This window comes from Microtus ochrogaster, chromosome 21, assembly GCF_000317375.1.
Source record: "Microtus ochrogaster isolate Prairie Vole_2 chromosome 21, MicOch1.0, whole genome shotgun sequence".
NCBI lineage: Eukaryota > Metazoa > Chordata > Mammalia > Rodentia > Cricetidae > Microtus > Microtus ochrogaster.
Genome location: NC_022022.1, coordinates 13659767 through 13682552, shown reverse-complemented (window position 1 = coordinate 13682552; position 22786 = coordinate 13659767). Strand labels below are relative to the sequence as shown.

General features: G+C 45.6%; 1 protein-coding gene across 3 annotated transcripts in view; it reads left to right on the top strand.

Moving 5' to 3' along the window:
* Window positions 1-22786, top strand: part of Cdc14a (cell division cycle 14A) — a 149891-nt gene that overhangs the window by 100466 nt on the left and 26639 nt on the right. For all 3 annotated transcript variants that reach the window (XM_013349943.2, XM_005357183.3, XM_026784113.1), the window contains 2 exons: window positions 3447-3585; window positions 15296-15455. In XM_013349943.2, the coding sequence (XP_013205397.1) occupies window positions 3447-3585; window positions 15296-15455 (299 nt within the window). The remainder of the gene's footprint in view (window positions 1-3446; window positions 3586-15295; window positions 15456-22786) is intronic.

Here is a 22786-nt window from a genome sequence, read left to right as displayed (position 1 = left end):
CACATCACACACACACCACATCACACATACCACATCACACACACACACACACCACACACACACACACACCACATCATACACCACACACACTCCACATCACACACACACCACATCACACATACACACATCACACATACCACACACACACACATCACACACACACACACACACACACACACACACACACACACACACCCCGAGGTTCAGGGATCTAAGTGGAAACAGAAGTGGTGGATGACGCCAAGGAAACAGTGTCTTCCAGACACTATAGTGTCTCTCTTGGTAGTTCATCACGTCTAAGACATACTGGGGAAAGAAGACTCTGCGGTTAAATATTCTTGTTACAGGCTTTCTCTGTATATCACTTACCTGTGAATGTTTGCCTCTTAAGAAATAAATATACTCCAAAGCTACACAGAGAAACACTGTCTTGAAAAAACAAAACAAAATATCAAAAAGAAATGAATCCACATTTTTCCCGTCGCAGAGTTATTCCCCCATACTTCCAGCGTCACTTCTAGAAGGTGGTGAAGTAAGTTCTCGTGGAGGACATCACATTTACATGTGATGCTCCTTAGATATCAGGTGGCTTCATCCTTTCCCCCCGCTTGTTCACACATGTCGGATTCTTCTGTGAGGTCACGTGAGCCTTTGCTTTAATTGCAGATGTTTTATTTTTAATGGCGTACTTAGCTACCTGGGCTTGCTAATTACTTTGACATCTGCCCTGATTAAGTCAGCTTAATTTTCTGGAGAGTCAAGCGGCACTTTGTGTTTTAATTGCGCTAAAAAGAGGTGGAAGGGAGCCTCCTATCCTTTGCTAAACGAACTCTCCCGGGGACCGCAGAGCAGGAGGCTGTCGTGTGTCAACACGCAGGGTTACACAGAGGCATCAGACACAGCCTCGTGCAAAGGTACAAAACCCACAAGCCAGAGTCCGCGGTCCGCTCTGTGCTTGATTACAGGGATGGCTGTGACTGTGGGACAGTTTGTAGCAGGAATATTAATCTACAGTACAGCACGGCTGCTATTCCTTTGTGTGCATATTGATGCCCTATTGGGGATCCAAAAAGGACTGGCAGTCTGAAGCGCTTGGAATAACTAGGGCACTGTGCACCCTCGCCAGGCTGAGCCAGGGAGCCCTTTAATTACGGATGCTTTCACATCTTTGCTAAAGTTTTAATAGAAACTTAGCGAAGTACTCCTATTCTGTTCCCTGTGGTAAGAGCTCCCAACTATTGAGTGCTAAGTAGGTTCTTTTTATAGACCTAAAATTATAGACTCCTTGCGAAAGGGGGGGAAGCAACTTCAGTTTCAGAGAAATTTGAAAATTTGCAGCACCACCTTTCGGGTACGAGGAGGATGGGGGAACCTGGCTGGGGACACAAGGCAGCTAGCTCCCTGCGTGAGGAGCAGTTGGGGGCGACTCCGTGAGGAAGCCCACCTGCTCTGCAGACAGGGACCCATCCTGGCAAGCCAGGAGACTGGCTCCGTCCTGGCGCCTGCTCTACCGTGCTCGGGCTGCGTTTCCTCCATGCAGTCAGACTAGCCTTGTGAGCTCTCCAGAGAATCGTCCTAACGGTTTCTCCACACTAAAGCGGGAGTCCAGCGCTACTGTGTTTAACTTTACCCTCTTATTGATGTCCATGTTTGATGTCCATGTTTGATCTGGGACAAAAGGGTGCTTGACGTAAATAGGCCACACACGCACACCTCATCTGATAACAGTGGTTGTGTGCTTTCCAAACGCAAAGGTGAATGGGAGGGCAACACCAGGCGGTAAGGGCATGAGCGGGGCGCCCTTTGTCCTTCCCTTTTCCTGTCTGATGCGCATTCTAAGCAGTAGCGCTGTCAAGTGGCTGGACTCCTTGTGTTGGGTAAAATCCTTTTTATTCTTCCCCACGTAAAGTACAGATTTACAAGCGGGGTATAGGTACCCATAGCAGGGCAATTTCATGGTGGGCGATGAGAAGGAAAATGTCTATAGACGCTCCCGGGAAGCAGTACTATAAAAAGGTCAGATGGCTCAGTGGGTAACGACTTGTCGGGGCTGCCCACCTGAGTCTGATTCCCGGATACACACGGTGGAGGAGATAACCGGCCCTTGAAAGTTGCTTTCTGAGCTCTACACACACACACGCATACCACAGATAAGTAATGTAATTAAAATAACTACGGAAAACTGATTTAAAGACATTTGTTTTCTACATCTTGACACCTCTGTAATTAGATTGGGGTTGAAAATTGATAAGCAATGTTGTATCTTTCACCATGGGACATTACAACTGTTTAATGTTGATTAAATAGTGTACATTTCATAGTCCTGGGAGATTAGATCATCTTCATTATTTGACCGAGGAAAGCTGAGAAAGGGGCCCTTGAAAATACAATATTCTGTTTCTTTTTCTTCAGCCAGTGGTTTTATTTATTTATTTTATTTATTTGTTTCAGCACCAGGGATTGAACCTAGGGCCTCAACAAACTCCCTGTCACTAGGTTAGAGCCCTAGCCCTAGACTGTTCAGAAACAAAGCTATTAACTAGAGTCTCTCTCTCTTCTTCCTCTTTCTTTCTGATAGGGTCTCACTGTTTATCCCAGGCTGGCCTTGAACCTCATGATCCCCCTGCCTCTGTCTCTTCTAGTCTAGGATTACAAGCATGCGCCACCACACCTGGTTTCCTTTTCTAATGAAATGTTTTCAGGAATGAATTTCAGGGTTAGAAATTTTAGTCATTTTAAAATTCACTGTGACCCAACCAAAATGTCTTTCTAATTCATCCGTCATTCCTTATTGCTGTGTCCCAGCCCCTCTTGGCCATCTTTGCACCCCTGCCTCCTTCCATCCTTCCCTTCTGCCATCCCTTCCTCCCTCCCAGCCAGTTTCCTCTGCCGGATCCACTTGTTTCTATCCTGTCAGTCTCTTACCCTAAAAGGCAGGGCAGTTTCGTTTTGTGCTTTCCATTGGTGAAAGAAAAATGTAGGTGGTTTTGTTTTGTGTTGTTTTATCCCTTTTTTTCAGAACTGGGGATTGAACCAGAGTGTACATGCTTGGCAGGTGCTTTGCCATTAAACTACATCTCCCGCCTGAAAAATGTATACGCATGCATATGCGTGTACACACACACACACACACACACACACACACACACACTTTGGTTTTTCAAGGCAAGGTTTCTCTCTGTAGCCCTGGCTGTCCTGGAACTCAACTTTGTAGACCAGGCTCAAACTTAGATATCCTCCTGCCCCTGCCTCCTGAGTGCTGGCATCAAAGGTACCGCCCATCAGGGGACAAATGTATATTTTTACACGAGAGAAATTGTGGGAACATCAGCTATGGCTGCTGTCATCGTGCTAGAATCCAGTGCGGTCCACGGACAGGGTCATCCCCCTGTTTTTGTGGATGCAGTTGCTACACTCGGCATTTCTTCTGTTTCCCTTTTGCACAGCTGGTCTGGGAAGAACCGGGACGCTGATAGCCTGTTACGTCATGAAGCACTATAGGTTTACACATGCTGAAATCATTGCTTGGATCAGAATTTGCCGACCAGGCTCTATCATTGGACCCCAGCAGCACTTCTTAGAAGAGTAAGTACCCTTTCCCGTACGGCTGCACTTCGTTCTTGTCCCCGGTCCTTCCTACTTCTTGTTCCCTGGCTCTGGACCGATTATGAAATGGCTGCGTCGTTGGAGAAGGCGGCGCCTCGGGTAGACTATTGTTGACTTGACAGCTAAGGTGCTCTGATCCCGTACTTTCTGTCTCTCAGATCAGGTGACAGTGAGATGAACACACCATCCCTGCCTACCCCCTTTCTGTCATCTTCTCTGATGTGGCTACGGTGCAATTTTCGTGTGTCATCTCACTTGGCACTGTTCATTCTCTTCTTTTGTTTGCGTGCCTAAAAGCAGAATGACAAAAAAAAAAAAAAAAAAAAAAAAAAAAACCCTCACAGCTGGGGTCAGTCACTGGGTTTAGTGAGACAAGCAAGCTGCTAGTGAAATGGCAGCTTCTGGCTTCGTGCAAGAAGGTGTGGAGGGCTGGGTGGTGGCGCACGCCTTTAATCCCAGCACTCGGGAGGCAGAGGCAGGTGGATCTCTGTGAGTTCGAGACCAGCCTGGTCTATAAGAGCTAGTTCCAGGACAGGCTCCAAAGCCGCAGAGAAACCCTGTCTCGAAAAACAAAAAAAGAAGGTGTGGAGGAATGGGAAGGCAAGACAAGGTGTCCATCCTGGTCCAGGTCGCCGCCGGCTTCCTGCTCATCAGTCGGAAACTCTTACACATCCACTTGTACTTCTGCCTTTCCTTTCGACCCCAGGCCGCCAGGTGGAAAGGCACGCTTTGTAAGAATGCTCTTTCTGAAACAGCTGGTTTCTCCTGAAAATATGAAGCACTTTCGCCAATTTACCGACAAATAGAGGGAGGAGGGTTTTTTTTTTTTTTTTTTTTTGGTTTGTTTAGAGGTAAGGTAAGGTTTCGAATAAAAGCTCTGTTTGACCTTGACCTCAATATGTAGCTGAGGGTGGCTTTGATGTCTCTGCTTCTACCGTCTGAGTGCAGGGATGCCAGGCGAAGTGTGACATGCCGTTGGGGACTGAGCCCAGAGTGTTTGGAATGCTAGGCAAGTGCGCTGACCACAGGGCAACACTTCCGTCCTCACTGGGGGGAGGAGATGAAGTGGTCCTAGTTGCCTTCAGTCTACTTTGAACATACTCTCCATCGCTCATATCTTAACGCAGACACTCCCCTCCTTTGCTTTCCTGGTGGAATGACTCTGTTGACTAACTCTGTCTTTTCTAGAGAATGATTCTATTCTGACTTAAGTCAGTTTAGTTTGGATGAGGCGACCTAAGTTAGAAAGAGATCCAAGGAAGCTTTTAACATCTGAGATGATTAAGAAGTCTGAGCTCCAGGGATTATTGGTCTACCAGTCCTCCAGGGAATAACTGCTAAGAAAATGAGCATCGGGAGATGGGCAGGAAACCCTCTGCCTGAGAGCGGGAGACGGAAGTGTAGTGAGTTTACGCATAGATGGGGTCGTTAAAAGGATGGACGTGTCTGGGCTTTCCCCCGTGGGAACAAACATAATTAATCTGTTGTTTGGATTCATTCTTAATGAGACTCCCAACCACAGGCTTCCACTGGTTGCCTGTTGTGCATTTTATGCGTCTGCAGCACGGGGTGCATGCCATGTGCCTATTATATTAATTGCTTGGTAATACTGAATAAGTGGCCTCCATATTCAAAACTCAAAACCCAAGTGTCTCTAGACCTAGTTGTTTAAGCCATTTTCTAAGTCTCAAAATGAGCAGTTGGAAGCCAGCTTCTTTGAAAGGTACACCATTCCTTCTGGCTCTCTGCTGGGCACAGCTTACAGGACCCAGGACACCACTGTTTTAGGTCACGGTATTTTCCCCCTCACGGTGTCAGGGCCCACCATCCTCCCCCTTTCTCCTCGTGTCCACCCCCCAGTGCTCCCCCCACCCCATTTTTCTCTGCCTTCTCTCGTAATGGGACCAGAAGAAATTCGGGTCACGAGGCAGCTGTGCTCCGGCTTGAAGCAAGGCCTTTCACCTGTAGGTGCACACACTATAAGACTTTGGCAGCACCCTTCGATGTGAGTCATACTACAGTTTCCAAAGTATCTGCCTATGCAAAGTGATGTGCGGGAATGGCCTACCTCCACAGCTAAGTGTTGTGATGCTTGGATCAGAACCTTCCAGAAGGTAGATTTCTTTTATACTTTGTGAGATGTTTTAAACTTGCACGGATTAATGCCTGTGAGGCTCACGGGTTCTCCCAGCCCTCTCTTAGCTAGCCTTCTTTGGTATTGTGGTCCAGGGCTATTCTGCCAAGTATCAAAGAGCTTCTTACTTTCCTGTTCTCTCTTCTTTGGCCCTCTGTTTTGCCCTTTCCTAGCCCGTGATTGGTGTAGCTCCCGGGGGATGTCATTTGGTGCAACTGGTACGCACATTGATTCAACAGCTGTGTATTGTTTGCAGGCTTGTACCAGACAGTCTTCTTGCTTCCAGGGGGTAGCCGGTTACGTGTGAGCCAAGGTTCTTAGGATAACTCGCCTTTCCCCTGGGAGCAGAATGCAGTGGGGTGACTATGTGATAGCTTTTGACGGCAGGTATCGTGACGATGTGATAGACAGGTGGGGTGGGTGACAGGTAGAGGCGAGGAGATCTCTCTGCACAGGGAGGTCAAGGAGAGCTTCACTGGTGAGTGCTGAGCACTGCAGGGCAAGAAGAAACAAGTCCTGTCTGCATCCTAATGCAGTCCACACAGGCTGCGGTTTCAGTCTGGAGCGAAGGCTATATAAACAAGGTACTACCTCAGTGCATGGCGACCCTGGAAACTCGGAGTTTGCCGGCAGGAAATCACTAGTTCAAGGCCTGCAAGGCCCCATAAAGTTATAGGTGAGCCTCAGAAATACAGAGAGATACTGTCTCCAGAAAACCAAGTGATATAAAGGAATAGAGCAAAACTTAGTGTCTATGAACTGTAATAAGCTGGGTGTGGGTGTTTGGGGGGGGTGTCAGTGAGTTAACAAAGCTACCCCCCTGTATAACCTTCCTGAGCCCAATAAGTAGAGATCACCAGCACCCCACACCTGGTCTTGTGGTCTTCACCATTCAACACCCAGTTCTGACAAAGTGACTTTTGTTTTGACCCACCACACCGCGGATGGACTATGCAGGCTTTTGATCCTTGACTGGGCAGAACCCAGCCTTTTAAATTCCACGCTCTTTGGTGCTATTGACAGACATGTCTGTTCACTTCCAGTGCTATGTAGTTTTACAGTGTTTGACTATGTGATGTTTTGTTCTCTTGCTGAGTGGTTAAGTCGTTCCCAGTGTTGGCTAGCTTGAGTCTTTTGCTTGCACTGTTTGTTGGATGTGTGCCTGTGAGAGAGCAGTTGAGTAATACTTAGCAGTATTAACTCTCAGTTTCTGGAGGTCTGGTGGCTGAGGGGATGAGCAGAAGTCTGCACTGGTGCGGGGCTTGCATGCAGTAGGGAGCAGAATGAGAGGCAATACAGGTCTCTGGCCTTTGAACTTTCCTTTGAGAGCAGAGGACTCTGAAGGGCTGCACTGGATAATAAGTTTATTTACTTTCCTTCTCCCCGTCCTTCCTGTTATTAGTCTTAGCAACTTTATTTCAAATGCCCTTTTCCTGCCACTTTAAACACAGCACTGAGCTTTCTTCTAGGCGATTTTGTGTTCACAGCGATTTCTCTTTTGCTCTGTTCCTGTGTTGCCGCTGAGAGCCGACAAAAGGCTTTCTCTGTGAAGTGTAAACAGCTCAGAAGAGAGCTTGTCTCATCTTCCTTTCATCATGCGCCCCTAACTTCCTCACGAGGGGATTCGGAGTAGTTAGTTTCTGCCTCTCTTCTCTGTCTTCCCAGTCACCTGCTAAGAATTAGCCTCCCAGGAAGAAAGATTTATATGAACTCATGGCCTCCGAGGCGTCAGCCCATGATTGCTTGGCCCTGTTGCCTTTGGGTGAGCTGCAAGGCCGTGCATCCTGGCAGGCGGCAGATGGAGGAGCAAAACAGCTGGCCCCACCTGGTTATGGCTGGGAAGCGCTCCACCCCGTGACTTAACTTCCCTGTATGTTCCATCCTCCCATGGGCCAGGAGCCAACCATAGAGACCTTTGGGGGGCGCATTTAGCATTTTTGACATTTGCTGTCATAGTTGTCTAGGTTTCGGGTTTTCCTCAGTAATCTTTCATTTGAATATCGAGATCACTCTTGTCTACCTTTGAGATTGTGTCAGACATGGCAGGGCCCTTCCTTTCCTCCTTCCCGCCCTTCTCTCTTTCCTTCCTTCCTCTTACAAACATGTGTTGAAAGCCGCTATGGAGGCATCTGGGAAGTTGCAGTAGAAGTGACAGCTTGGGTTTTGATCCATGGAGTTCATACTCTGGGGTTAAGGAGAAACGCGCAAGCAGAAAATGTATAAATTACGCAGCATCTCTGATGGACGCCATGCGGAAAAATAAACCAGGAAGAAAAATGCGGTGGGGGTGGTGGAGAAGGCAGCTGTAAACAGGGACTGCATTAGAAAGCTCAGATCACGCGGAAAACCTTGGAAACTTTTTCTGGTTTTATTTCCTCCATCTGGGTTAGCTTTCAGTCTGACAGGTAGACGGCATATACACAATGGTGTGCACGGTGGTCCTCAATGTGCATGTACCGTGGAGTGGCTAGCTAAGTGGATTAACAGATGTCTCCCCTCACATACTGTCACCTGATAAGGCACAAACATAAAAATCCACTCTTTCAGCCATTGTCATGTGTATGGCGTGTGGCTGTTAGCCGTAGACACCATTCTGTATCACAGCCCTGTTGAGAGTACTCCCCCTAACGAAAATTCTGCCTCCTTTGGTCAGCATCTCCCAACCCTCCACCCCCAACCTTGGGTGGCCATCATTTTACTCTCAGGTTTTGTGAGTTAGACTTTTTAGAGTGTTTATACAGTGAGGGACTGCAGCATTTGCCGTTCTGATCTTGGCTTATTTCACTTAACATAAAGTCCTCCAGGCTCGTCTGCTTTGTTGTAAATGGTGGCATTTCCTCTTTTTGTTTGTTTGTTTGTTTAAGACTGAATGCGATTGCAGACACCCTGCTTTCTTTGCATGGATGATTTGCATGGTTTGATTTCTTGGTTATTGTCGATTATGCTGTAGTCAATGCAGGCACGCAGGTAGTTCTTTAACGTACTGGAGCAGAACTGGGTTACTCAGACCATATTGCATTGTTTTTTCTTTTGAGAACTGTACATGCTGTTCCCTATAACAGCCATGACTTGCATTCTCCATGGGGGCAATGCGGCCAGGAGGTTTCACTGAAGGAACAACACCTACTTGCCCATGAGAATGTCTGGGAGGCCCTTGGGTTAAAAGGGAGACGAATAATAGATGATACCAGAAGGTATAGAGCTCAGGCCACTCAGTGTCCCAAGATTTCATCAGCTCTTTTTAATCTATTTATTAGTTTTATTTATTTTGTGGGATTATGAAAAGTCAGTGAAGGTATCAAAAACTTTTTATTTTGAGGTAACTGTTAATTCGCATATATTCAGAAATAGTAGCGAGAGATCTAGTGTGCCCTTTGCCTGTTCCCCCAAATCCCTAACCCTTCCTAGACCAGAGTGTGGCTTAACCAGGATGTGGATGTTGGTGCGGTCAGTGGGGCTCATCCATCCCCACCAGGATCTCTTGCCACTCCTGCTTCTTCCCACCCCTGCTGTCTAAACTCCTGGATGCTGTGGGACACACACACAACCTCACTCAGGCCTTGGAAGGCTGAGGCAGGAGCAGCCCAGGTTTGAGGAGCCACCCTCTGTTTGCTATCTAATCTAAAATGCTATCATCTTGCGAGTTTGTGTGGTGTCTAAGGAAATGTTAGCCTACCCCTCACTATGTATGGTTATTTTAGCTAACTCCCCAGTGAACACTTAGAACCACAGTGGAGGGAGTCATAGTCTTGCTTCTGTTGTCATCATGAGAATGCAGAAGGAAGAAAAGGCCCACTTTGTTCATCCTTATTATTCATTGTTCTAGTCTTTTCTTTTGATTAAAGGGACTTCTCTAGGTGATTTTCTTATCTTGAGTGTGTGTGTGTGTGTGTGTGTGTGTGTGTGCGTGTGAATGCGTGCAGGCCATAGCACACACTGGGAGGTCAAAGGCCAACCTTACGTGTTCCCTGACCACAGAAGCATTGAAGGCATCCATGTAATGAGGCAGATAATGAGATCTTGCAAGCAAGGCCCCAGACATCCTGGTAGGGGTGGGATTCTAAGGTCCCATCTCAGCCTTGGCTGGTACGCTAGAATAGGGCCACTTTTGTTTTGCCTTTTCCCCTGTGGTGCTGGTTGTGCTAACACATTCACTGTGGGCAGTTTTCCTGTTTTACTAGGATCCCCCTTTCTGGCCCTTTGATTACAGAAAGCAAGATTTTGTTGATGGGGAAAACTATGCCATCATCATTTGTGGCTCCTTCCCTTCTTTAGAAGCAAATATGAGATTTACATGCAAAAAGAAACCCCTGCAACCTCATTGCTATGCTGTCTATTGAGTCTCGTGGTTCCTAACTGGTTTGCCTTCATCCGTTTCTTTTATATATGGGATTTTAAAAGTTGATTTAGTGAGAACAATGAGGGAGAGTATATGCATTTCATCTTCCTACAAGTGCTGTCAGCCTTGTCTTGGGAGAAAATCGGCGTGGCTGTAGTGTTTGCCTGATGTCTGTTATAATGGGCTGAATTGATGTGCCTGATGGGACACTTCATAATCTCTTGTTCCTGCTGGGTAGCCCTAGAAGGAAAGAGGAACTCCGCAGAGCTGATTAAGGATCCTGGTTTTGGTGGGAGTATCCTGAACTACTCAGTGCACCTGCTCAGATCTTACAGTCTCAGAAAAGGTTCAGGGACTCATTTAGAGAAGGCAGTAATGCAGAGAATACTTGGCTGTACTTTGAAGGTGGAGGAAGGGGACATACGTTAAGGAGCTTGGTAGTCATTGGACACAGATAAAGATGAGAAACAGATTCTCTCCTCAGAGCTTCCAGAAGGAACTAGTGCTGACCACACTTTGGTGTTAGCTCACTGAATCTTTGATTAGATGCCCAAACTGCAGAGCCATGCGGAAGTGAACTTCTGTGTTTGTTGGAAGCACTGTGTGTATGGTCATCTACAGAAGCTCGTGCGTCATCAGGAAGTACTGACAGTAAGATGCTCAGGTTCCAGTGATAGATGAGGTTATTCTGAACTTCTTGCGGTTGTCCTACTTTTTAGCAGTGGGGGTGACGGGCGGGAGGGTCGTGTGGTGCCAGTATTGCTCAAGGGGGACCGGGCTGCAGCCTGTGCGAGATGAATCAGATAGATGGAGGTCAGCATTGGGAAGGCTAAAAAGGAGCCTGCTGCAATCTGTCAGGGAGACAGGCTCACTTAGAGGTGAGATATGGGCTGAAGAGTTAGAGACGTGTACCAGGAACACTTCAAGGGGAAAAAACTAGGCTTTGAAGATGGATTCTATGAAGGATGGAGAGTATGAAGTCAGCCATGACGCAAAATCGTGAATAATTAACAGGGCCATTAGGAGAGGAATGGGGGTGGGTGACAACTGTTCCACAGTTTCTCCGCCTGTCACAAATGATGGAACAGGCAGGAGGGGCGGCAGTTTTTTTTCTTTTGGAACTGGAAAGCCAATCAGGGTCTTTTGAGCTGTATCAGTTCTAAATCTGTGTCTGCAGAAAAGCTGGTTAGTCATATTCTAATTTCCTTGAAAATTATAAAAGTCTATGTCCAGGTGGATGGATGTGCCCTGGGTACGCACTCTTCTTTGTCACTGGCGGGGAAAGGTGTGTGACGGCACCGATGCACATGGCCCATCAACCATCACACCAGCAGTTCCAAGCCTCTTTGTTATGGCCTGATATTTCTCTATTGAGAGATTTCCCTAGGATATAAATAAAGCCTTGTTTGTTCAAAATACACACCAAGTGTTTTTCTTAAACTTGAAACCAAAAATACCATTCTTGAGCTATAAATATCACCACAGGCCCCAAATTTTTCTTCTCTTAAATGCCCTCTAGATTCATAAGATGACACCCAGATATTTCATTGTTGTTAGCCCACCCTGAATGCTGGCTACTCAAAGACAGTCTTCAACCTGTAGATGTGTGGAGTCAGGCTGTGTTTGTTAGACTCCTTTCTTACCCATGTCCCACTCTGCCCAAACTTCCTCTGGAGAAACCCGCACAGAGCTGAAAACCTTGACACTGTGGGTCTACTGTGAATTGTCTTTATGAAGTAACAGTTTTGTGTTTGAAACCCCTTTCAGTTTTTTTTTTTTTAAAAAAGATCTGTTGTTTGTGTACGTGTGTGTGTATGTGTGTGCACATGCACATGCCTGCTTTTCTGTATATGCACCCAGTGCATGCAATTGCCTGTGGAGACCAGAAGAAGGCAGCCTCGGTCAGATACCCTGGAGCTGGAGTTGTGGGTGGTTGTGAGCCACCTGATATAGGTGCTGGGAACTGAACCTGGGTCCTCTCTAAGAGCCGCCAGTGATCCTAACTGCTGGGCTGTCTCTCCAGTGCACCCTGCCCTGCTTCAACCCTTTCCAGTTTTAAATCCGTGGATTTCCAAGCTCACCCATCCTGCTTTCCTAGCATGGCTAATATGCGAGCTGTCATCAGAGACTCTACTGCATTCTCAGGTAGTTGCAAGCCCCTCTTCAGGGTTCCTCGGCCATCAGAGTGCTTAAGGGTCGTTTGTTAAACACTCATCCTGACTGAGCAGATCTGGGGTGGCCTTTGAAAGTCTGCATTTCTAACACAATTCACTTGTGTGCCCCCATGCTGGTCCTTACCCCACGTTCAGTAAACAAGGAACTTCAATTCATTTTTACTCTGGTCTACCCTGTACAGCTTAGTCAGTTCTGTGAAGAAATACCATAACCAAGGCAACTCTTATAAGAGAAAGGACTTAGTTGGCACTTGCTTACGCTTTCAAGGTTTAGTCTATTATCATCATGGTGGGCAGCATGGCAGCACAAAGGCAGACAGGGTGCTGGAGAGGTAGCTGAGAGTTCTCCATCAGGATCCGTAGGCAGCAGGAAGATAGAGCCACTGGCCCTGGCTTGGGATTTTGGAAACCTCAAAGCCCACCTCTGGTGACACACTTCCTTCAACAAGGCCATTCCTCCTAATCATTTCAAACAGAGCCACTTCCTGGTGACCAAGCATTCAAATCTATGAGCCTACGGGGGCCGTTCTCACTCAGACCACCACATACCACAACTATATACCACAAGTTGCCAAGTTATACCACAGCTTTCACCGGTCCTTAGAAAAGTGGGTGAATTAGTCTCACAGTTGGTTTGAGCTGAATGAGAAACTAAAGTAGTTTAACTACTTTTTGCTTTAGGAAATTTCTGAAAATTACACACACACACACACACACACACACACACACACACACACACACCACATACAAGCTCAAAAAAAAATGGATTAGGTTTCTATATCAAATGACCAAATCATGGATTTGGATGGACACTGAGGTTAACGTTGGTTCACCCTGGTTAGCTGTGTCCCAGACTGAAGGAATGAGCACTCGGAAGAGCCAGGATAATGGAATACGTTATTGGCTCACCGTAAGGCCACGGTGAGGGAGAATGTGAGAGCCTCAAGGAAAAGCAGCTTCTCTGTGTATCCTGTATTCAAACCCAGAAATACTTAGAACGGTGCAACTGACCTGATCTGCACTAACAGCAGGCTATTTACAAAGAGGCTTCCAAACCAATTACACATCGGCTCGCATTGAAGCCGAGTTATTTAGTTATCTTCTCATATCCCGCATCGTTCCAGCCCAGATCCGACTAATTTGGGCCAGGATGTGGCCAAAATCAATTATCCCAGTCCTGGCTACATCTCTCTGGGAGGCGGCATTCAAATCAAGACACATCTCAGCCTGTTGCTTCTAAGAACGTATTAGTGAAGGGCCAGTCGTTTCTTGCTCTTGGAAAATGCGCTTGCAGGGTTGGGAGATTGGCTTCCAGCAGATGTGTCAGCTCCACGAGAACTGAGTTTTCAATGCTAAATACTTTAAAATACATGTTTTACTTCTTTTGTTGGAGACGAGGCTTTTAAGGGGCGACAGACACCACTATAAAAGTGAGCACTGTGTGCGTCGTCTCTGGGAAGGCATCTGCGTGAAACGCCGCTTCCTTTCGCTCAAGAGGCAATTGCGTGCGCCATTGCTTAGCAACAGTCGGCTCAGCGCTGACACCTTATTCATCTTTAATATTCAGGTTCAGATCAAGTCTTTCCAGAGACAGGGTAGGCTGAGTCTTTTAAAGCAAGCAAGTGGAAGCTGTCATTTGCGATTTTCATCCCAGGGCTGCCAGCACCGTCCGAGTTTTCTTTCGTTTTATCCCTGCTGTTTGAATCGGACATTTCTTTTCATTTTAGCGTCTTTTAGGTCCCATTTCATATTGTTTTCTTTTAACTCTCAGAAAAACACTACCATAACCTCTGTATTTGGGGCATCACATTCAAATATCGTAGCCCAGCTCCAGAGACCCATCATGAACCAGAGTCCTTCCCTACATCCTCGGCTGCAGGCAAATCCACCAGCTCTATGTTCTCTGCCTTGCCATTTCCTCAGCTTGTGCTTGCCTTGGGGTCCAGGGTGGGGATGGGGAGGATAATCTTGTCTGCATGAATCCCGCTTGTCTTTCCAGATGGGGCCTTGCTTTGCTTAAGGACAGGGATGTGTTCTGAGAAGTGCGTCTTTAGGCAGTTCTGGCCACTGGCTGATATACTTTGCAACATGGATGGTATAGGTTGGCCAGTCACCAACATGGAGGTGCATGCAACTGCTGTGTTATAACACGGCATTATGCTTTATGGTAGACTTCCAGCTAGGGCTGGGCCCCTTTGCCTTGGGTTTTGCATGAGTCTAGGCCACTGGCCCTCAGTAGGCTGAATTTTAGTTGTTTACTTTCCCCATCTTAAGAAACTTCTTGAGGAACAAGGATTCTGTCTTTTACCTTAAATTCCATCTTTTCTCTGTGCTTCACGTATGTGAACTTGTTAGCATTGGTGGACAAGGCAGAGCCCCTTCCTTGCAGTAACAGTTGAGTGCTCTGGCATGAATTCATCAGCTGTCTTCCCACCTATTATTCTTTCTCCGTCAAGGACGCTGCTACTTTCCCACTGTTCAGAGCCCATAAGAAGAGTCACGCATCCCATCAGGGCTGTGATAGACAGATGGACCTGTGAAGTAGAGAGGCCGAGGGGCTTCAGAAGTGAAGGCAAGACGCCTCAAAGATATAAAAATATAAGAGGCTAGGCTACGATTTTCTAAACATTTGCACAGAGCAAAGAAATATCGCCGTTGTTTTGAATCTGTGTTTTTACAGCTGGTATAGAAAATGAACTCTGACTCGGTGGTATCTAACGTCATCAGTTTATATAACCTAGGCTTAGAAAATACCACTTGAGAATTAGCTTCCAAAAACAACTTCTACTTCGATAGAAGACAGGGACAGCCTGACTTATTTAGTAAACTAGGGTGGATAGATTTCTGAACTGTGGTTCGTATTTTAAAAATCTCATTAATTAAAAAAAATATTTAGTTTCTTTAGACACATAATGGTATATTCTATGATTCTAATCACCTTTCTCGTCTCATTGTTAGATACTTGGTTACTATCTTTCTTGTTAAGATATCATAGCATTGAGATGATTACAGTTTATTTTATTATTTCTCTCATTTTTACAGGAAACAGGCATCATTGTGGGTCCAAGGAGACATTTTCCGATCCAAACTGAAAAATAGGCCCTCCAGTGAAGGAAGTATTAATAAAATTATTTCTAGCTTGGATGATATGTCTATTGGTGGAAACTTATCTAAATTACAAAGCGTGGAAAGGTTTGGAGAGGTGAGTTTTCCCCGGGGAGAAGCCTGCTTCCTTAGCACCAGCCCTCTTCATGGTTCCCCACTGAACATGCAGCATGCGGCTCTTTCTTTTCTTTCATGTTTAAACATTTCTTTATTTGTGTGTGTGTGTGTGTGCGCGCGCTACATCACGTATGTGGTGGTGAGAAGATAACTTTTAGGGATTGGTTCTCACCTTTTACCACGTGGGTTCTGGGGATCAAGTTGAAGTTGTCATCAGGCTTGGTGGAAAGCATCTTTGCCTGCTAAGTCTTATCACCAGCCCAGAGACTTTATCTCTTCCCTGAGCTCCCGAGAGGGCTATGTTTCTAAGCGTGGGGTCATCGGCCTCTCGAGTACAAACCAGAACACAGAAACCAGTTGTCTTTGTAAAGGGAGACATAATTTAAGGGGAGCAATTATCAAGAGAGTGATTCTGATGTAAGGAGTATTTATAGAAAGGCAACAGAAAAGTAAAGTTTCCATTTGAAAACAGAAATAGATTCCAAGAAGAGAGTTTGATGCTGCCTTTGCCGAAGCCGTGCCTAGCACAAGTGGTACTCTGAAAGCCTCCGATTCCTCTGATTTCTAAAGAGTCAGAGGGAAAGCAGAGTTAGGACAACTTGTTTTACCCAGCCTCCCCTCTAAACAAACCACTTTAAAGAGTTATTCTTTAGTGGCTGATCTCATCTTTACTACACCCAGTGAATTCACCCAGTGAATTACTACTCTGTGTAGTAAGGAAATTGTGTTCCAGAGATGTGTTTTAAGGCATGATTCGCTCTGTGTCTGTCTGATTCCAAACTCATGGTTTCTTTTCTTTCTTTCTATTATTCCCTACTACCTTTGAAGTAGCAGGAAGTGACTTACAAAGAACTTGGAGCCTGAGCATTTTGGGAGCTGGAAGCAACTGTACTAGTATAATTTGTTCTAATTTTTTTCTATGGAAAAGAAATGAGTTCCAAAACTGTGATTTGCCCAAGGGTCTTGAGTTACTGAGTAATGGAATCACTTTCAGAACTGGGTATTCAATTCTTAGTTTATCTTCTTCCTCCTCCAGTTCTCCCAAGAAAGGGTTTATAGTCTAGGCTAACCTGGAACTCAGGGTGGTCCACCTGCCTCAGCCTCCCGAATCAGGGATTAGAGGCACAAGTTATCAGACCTAATCCTACTTTAGCTCTTCGAGGTAAAGCTGAGCATTTGGATTATATTTTTATATTCCTCAAAAGGCAAAAGAAATGGAACTGGCTGGGGAGATGGTTCAGTGGGGGGAAGATGTTTGTTTGCCTTGTGGCTGTGAGAACTGAAACTTTAGATTCTCAGACGTCACAGAAAAGCTGGGCAAGTGTGGTAGCCACCTTTAATTTCAGAACTGGACAGGCAATGGCAGGAGATACCCAGGACAAACTGACTGGATAAACTAGGCAGTATCAGCAGCATAATTCAGTAAGTCAAGTGGAGAGTCAGTCACCAAGGAAGATAGCTGATGGCAACTTTGGAACTTTGGACAATTACGTACATGTATATGTATACACGCAGAAATTAGTCTGATGAAATATTTAAGCACTAAATGTAGTTTACAGTCCCTCAGCTGGATGCCCATAGAGCCAGACCAGGGCCCTCAGGAGGCCCTTAGCCTCCAAGAACCTACATGGCAGGAGGGCATAGCTGTCTCAAACCAATGCTTGGCATCCCCCAAAGGCTTCTCTTAGACAGCGAGACATCCAGAGCTTGGTGAGGGGGAAGGGAGCTTCATTCTAGGACACAGGATGGAGACTGAGACAGGAACTGGTTTAAAATCTTGTGTTTGTCTCCCAGAACAGCCACAGATGGATGGAGTGGCTGAGTTTACTGTTGAGTCATCCGTCCTGACGAGCTGTAAATCTTAGCCAAGGTCTTTTGGCTAAGGTCTTGTTGACTTTTTCTTGCCTCTGTTGCAGTCTGGACTATGAGAAGCAACTGAAGGATGTGAGCTAAATTTTAATGAACTAAGATTGCTAAACAAGAACAACTTTTCTTTCCTGTTCTGAAAAGACGAGTGTACCATTGTGTCTACCTTTCACCAACAAATGCTTTCTAAATTACAATCTCTTTAAATTACTATCTTCCTTAGAGGTTCACAACCTTTCTAGTGCCACAACCCTTTATTTCGGTTCCTCATGTTGTGATGACCCCCCCCCAGTCGTAAAATTATTTTTGTTGCTGCTTTGTAACTGTAATATTGCTATTGCTACGAATTGTAGTGTAAATATCTGTGTTTGATGGTCATAGGAGGTCCCCGTGAAAGGGTCATTTAACTATCCAAAGGGGTTGCGACCCACAGGTTGAGAACCACGGATCTAGCAGACTGTTTTCATTTCCATCCATTTTTACATTCATATTTGTCCAACTCAGGATTAATTGCCCTTTACCATGGGAGGATCAAAGGATGCAGTATGATTGGAATTTAAAGTGTGTTAGCTTGGAAGTATAAGTATATATTTAGATGTTTCTCCCCCAGCTTAGTTTATTCAAGCTCACACAACGGAATACCGGAAACTGTGTGGCATATGAACAACAGCAGTTTATTTCAAGTCATTCTGGAGGCTGAGAGGTCAAAGGTCAAGCGAGGCCTTGGCTGAATCACTGATGGGGGCCTATCTTCTGGTCATAGATGGTACATTCTCCTTGACCTCGTAGGATGAAGGGGAGAGGCAGTTTTCTGGGACCTTCTCCACTCCTGAGGATTGCCTCATGATCTAACCACTCTCCAGAGACCCCCCCCCCGCCCCCGCTCCCATCACTGTGGGTTAGAATCTCAACATAAACTTTGGGGCAACACAAATCTGTAAATTTTGTTGGGGGCCCATCAGTAGTTATTTTCATCTTAGCCATTCATAAGTGCTGTTGTTCTTACAGCTGGAATAAAGAAATGAAAAACAATAAAACAAAACAAAAAGCCCTCAGGTGCCAGAGCACAATGGGATATTAGCTACTGACTTCCTTGTTGGGACCAAGTATCTGGCAAGGAACACGTTGGGGAGGAAGGGCTATTTTGGCTCACGGTTCGAGGAGACAGAGTCCATCATTGCAGGGAAGGCACCGCATCAGGTGTTTCCGTGGCAGTGAGAGCATTTGGCAACAGTTCTTGTCGTAGCCAGCAGGAGCAGAGAAACCAGGCCTGGAAGCTGGGAAGGGCTCTAAAGCTCAAATCCCTCCTTCCTCCATCCCTCTTGGAGACCTACTTCCTCTAACCAGGCCCCCCCCCCTCCTGAAAGCTGCACATCCTCCAAACTCCAGCTGGGGCCCACGTCTGCAAACACAGAAGCCTGTTTGTTGCATCCGTACTGTGACAGATAGTGTGGCCTTGCAGAATGACTTCCATGTGGCTTTTGGGCCACGCCACACCTAGGAGGGGTCCACAGTGGTTCTGGATTTATTTACTTTGTATGTAAAGCACAAGAGGCTACATTCCCCTACACGTGACCATTATAAAAATAGAAGGTTGAAAGCAGAGGATCTCAATTGCATTTGGTCCCGTGGATCTATGGCAGTGTTCCTCTGATTGGTCATTAAGAAGCACCGTGGCAACCGAGTCTGCCAGAATAAAGGAAAACCATGGCTGGAAAGGCCGGGGCTTTCTGGTAAATTTCTCAGCACACTCGAAGTTGTTAGGAATCAGCGCAAAGTGGTGCCCTTGTGGAACCTGGATTTCAGGGCTGTGAATTACACTCAGCAACCATGTTGGGGCGGCTTATTCACCCCCGTCTTGCTCCTGCTGAGCTGTGAGCTTTTCTCCCATGCGGAGGTTTTTAACCCGTTCCCATTACATTCTGCTTCCTGGGCTGCAAAGTCTTAGTAAATGTTACTTGAACAAAGAGGAGCGTAGCATTTCAGATTCAAGGATAGAAGAGAACAGACATAAAATTGACACTTGCCCAATTGGTGCAAGGACATTACATTGTTGAAACACAAAATAATGCCAAAAATAAGGATTCTCTCTGACACTCAGGGGCCTAAGAAGCCATCGTGAATTGGGATTCTAGAAAAAAAATGTCCAGGAGGAGGACTGTGAAGAACTCTAGTACAAATATTAGAGTTAAACTAGGTATTTAGTGATTACACCCACCTGTGTGCCGAGAACCCTTTTAAGCCCCTTTCATGGATTAATCATGTGACCATACAGCATAGCCACCGGAAGGAACTATGACCCTTTGAGAAAGACATAGCAGAGGTAGAGAAAGGCAGGCCCCTACCCAATGTAACACACAGACTTTACTGAGTTGCTTTTTGAACTTAGGCACGCTGGTTCACAGACTGTGTTTCTTCAAGAGCCCCCGGTGTGGCTCTAACACATTACACATATGACTTAGAACAAGACCTTGGCCAGCTCCTCCTCAGAAACTCCTCTCAGAGTCACAGTAAGTTCAGTTTTTCATTTGGTGACTAGATCTAGGGCTGTGGCCCAGCCTCCGCCTACTAACCAGTAGATGCCCTTGACTTAGAGAGACGTTCATTGGCTGCAGGTGCTGATAATGTGCAGCCAGCATCATGTGACTTTATGATTGACCGGATAGGAAAGTAGAGCTCCATTTTTGAGAACTGCATCTTGGAGCTATTGCATTTTATTAAGTCTATCAAGTGCTCGCAAACTGGGTGCATCTTAGGAAATTCCAGGAGTTGGGGATTTGGCTCAGTGGTAGAGTGCTTGCCTAGCAAGCGCAAGCCCCTGGGTTTGGTCCTCAGCTTCAGAAAAAAAAAATTCCATAAGAGCAGCACATCTCCAAGGCCTTTGAAGTTCCTTGCTTCCACTTTTAGGATGGAGAAGATGTGTCTGCTCCATCTGAATGCCACCAGGAGCCACCAGAGGCTATTGGGAGGTAGTGGTAGCACCCAGATTGAAACTTTGGGGTGCCTCTTCTGGCTTTAGTTTAGAAGGTGTTGCTGAGGTCCACAGAAGACTGGAATAAAGGGCCAGGGAGTTGGGGAAGTGGTCCAGCTTTCAAAGGTCCTGGTCAGTGCAGCAAGGACACTAAGTTGCCTTCCTTCCTTGTCCTTTCTTCTTTCCTCCCCCCCCCTTCCTTTCTTTACCTCTTGTGGTGTTGGGATGAGACCCAGAGCCCTGCACATTCTAATCAAGTGTTCAGGCTCTGCCACAGAACCACAGTTCCAACTTCTGAAACCTAATCTCCTTTCTGATCTCAGCCATGTCCATCTGTTTAGCTCTGTATCTCGGGAGGCAAGAATCTGTTTCTTGTTGCTTGTTTTGTTTTGTAGTTTTGAAGATTGTATAACTCAAGGCAACTATGTTTTGACTAACATTATATAAGCTTGTGTTAAGAATTTGAGAGCACAGAGGACCATAGTAGCACATGCCTATAAGCCCAGCACTTGGCAGGGAAAAGGAAGAAAGCAGAGGTTCAGGAGCTTGAGGCCAGCTTTGTCTAGGTAGTGATTTTGAGGCCATTCTGCACTGCGTAAAACCCTGCCTCAAAAAACCCAAACCAAACACAAACAGGCAGAAAATGTGTTCATTTGCTTACTGGTGGCTTTGTGATTATACCTCTGTACCTCTTAGTGCCTCAAATGCCCTTAAATCTGTACTTAAATAACGGCACTTTCTATCCTGGGCTAGGTTTCTTTGGACCTATCCTGCATGTCTAGATCTTTCTTTACTTTGCCTTCTCCTTCCTCACGTCCTGATGTCTAAGCAGTTTGCTGTATTCTGGTCTAAGCCATCTTTTCTCATCAGACTGTTAGAGAAGCCACTTAACTGTCCGCCTCATTCTTGATCCTTTCCTTCCCCAATTCATTCTCTGGCCATGGAGAAACTGGAAGGAAATGCTTGCAATATATTCAGATACATTTCTAAGCATATACACAACTCTGAATGAATGAAGTGTATACAAATAAAAATTATGAGAACTTCATGGTTCCTAAACACAAGATGTGTCTACATCCCTAGAATTGAAATGCGAATTTACGTATTAGGATGCTCTCTATATCTAATAAAATATTAAAGAGGCACTCTCAAGCTTTGCTAGGTGAAGTTTGGATATTTATGTTGGAGGGTAATATGTTAACATTTAGAAGATAGCTGTAAAATGAACTTAGCAATTCCACTTTGTGAACTTTCCCCTCTTAGTGCTAGGGTAGCGTTAGACAGTCATTTGCATCTAGGATGTGTTTGTTAGAGCTGTGTACAGTGCTGAAGGCAGAGAACAGCCTGACCTGAAGTGTTTGTTAAAGAAGCAATTTGGTATGTCTAGACAACAGGACTTTATGGGGCTATAAAATGGCAATGCAAGGTTCTTTTTCATTTGTCCTGGAACAGCATAATAAACATGCATTTTTAATGAAGAAATCACTTGCGAAGCTGCCTGTGTAATACAACCTGTTTTGTTAGGCAGAAAAATGTCAGGGTAATGGGCGAGAGCATAGCACAGGAAGATTCTGGAGAACTGTGCCATTTTTTTTTTTTTTTGCTTTTTATAGTAAATCTGTAGATGATTTAACATTTCCAGGCTTATCTGTATTTTATTTTCTAAGGCAGATATATGATAAATATACTATATATAATCTGTTGTCTGTCATCTATCACCTCTATCAAACTATCATCTATGTCTGTCTGCCCGTATGTATCTCAAACTATCATTTATGTATCTATGTTTCTTTGTATGTATGTATGTATGTATGTATATATGTATGTATGTATTTGTATGTATCTGTCTGTCTCTCTTGCTACTTTTCTGTTGCCGTGGTAAAGCACCATGACCATGGCAGCTTATTAGGGAAGAGTTTGTTGAGGCTTACAGCTTCAGAGGGTGGGGAGCATGGCGGCAGGCAGGCAGGCAGGCACAGCTCTGGAACAGTAGTTGAGAGCTTGTATCCTTAAGACAACAACCATGAGACCAAGAGAGGGCAGACCCAGAAACTTCCAAACCCACCCCCTCTTCCAATAAGGCCACACCTGCTAATCCTTTCAAAACAGTTTCACCCACTGGGGACCAAGGACTCAAACGCCCAAGGCTGTAGTGCTGTCCTCATTCAAACCACCACACTCCACTCCCTGGCTCCCACAGGCTTGTAGTGATAGCATAATGGGAAATATATGTAGTTCACCTTCAAAAGTCCCCATGCTCTTTTAGTTCCAAAACTGTTTAAAAGTCCAAATTCTCTTCTGAGACTCAGACACTCTCTTAACTGTAAGCCCTTGTATAATCAAAAGCCAAACTATATGCTTCCAATACACTATGGCACAGACCATAATCACTATTCTGAAGGGGAGGAATGGGGGCTTGGTGAGGAAATACTGGGCCAAAGCATGATTGAAACCCTGCAGAATAAATTCCAAAT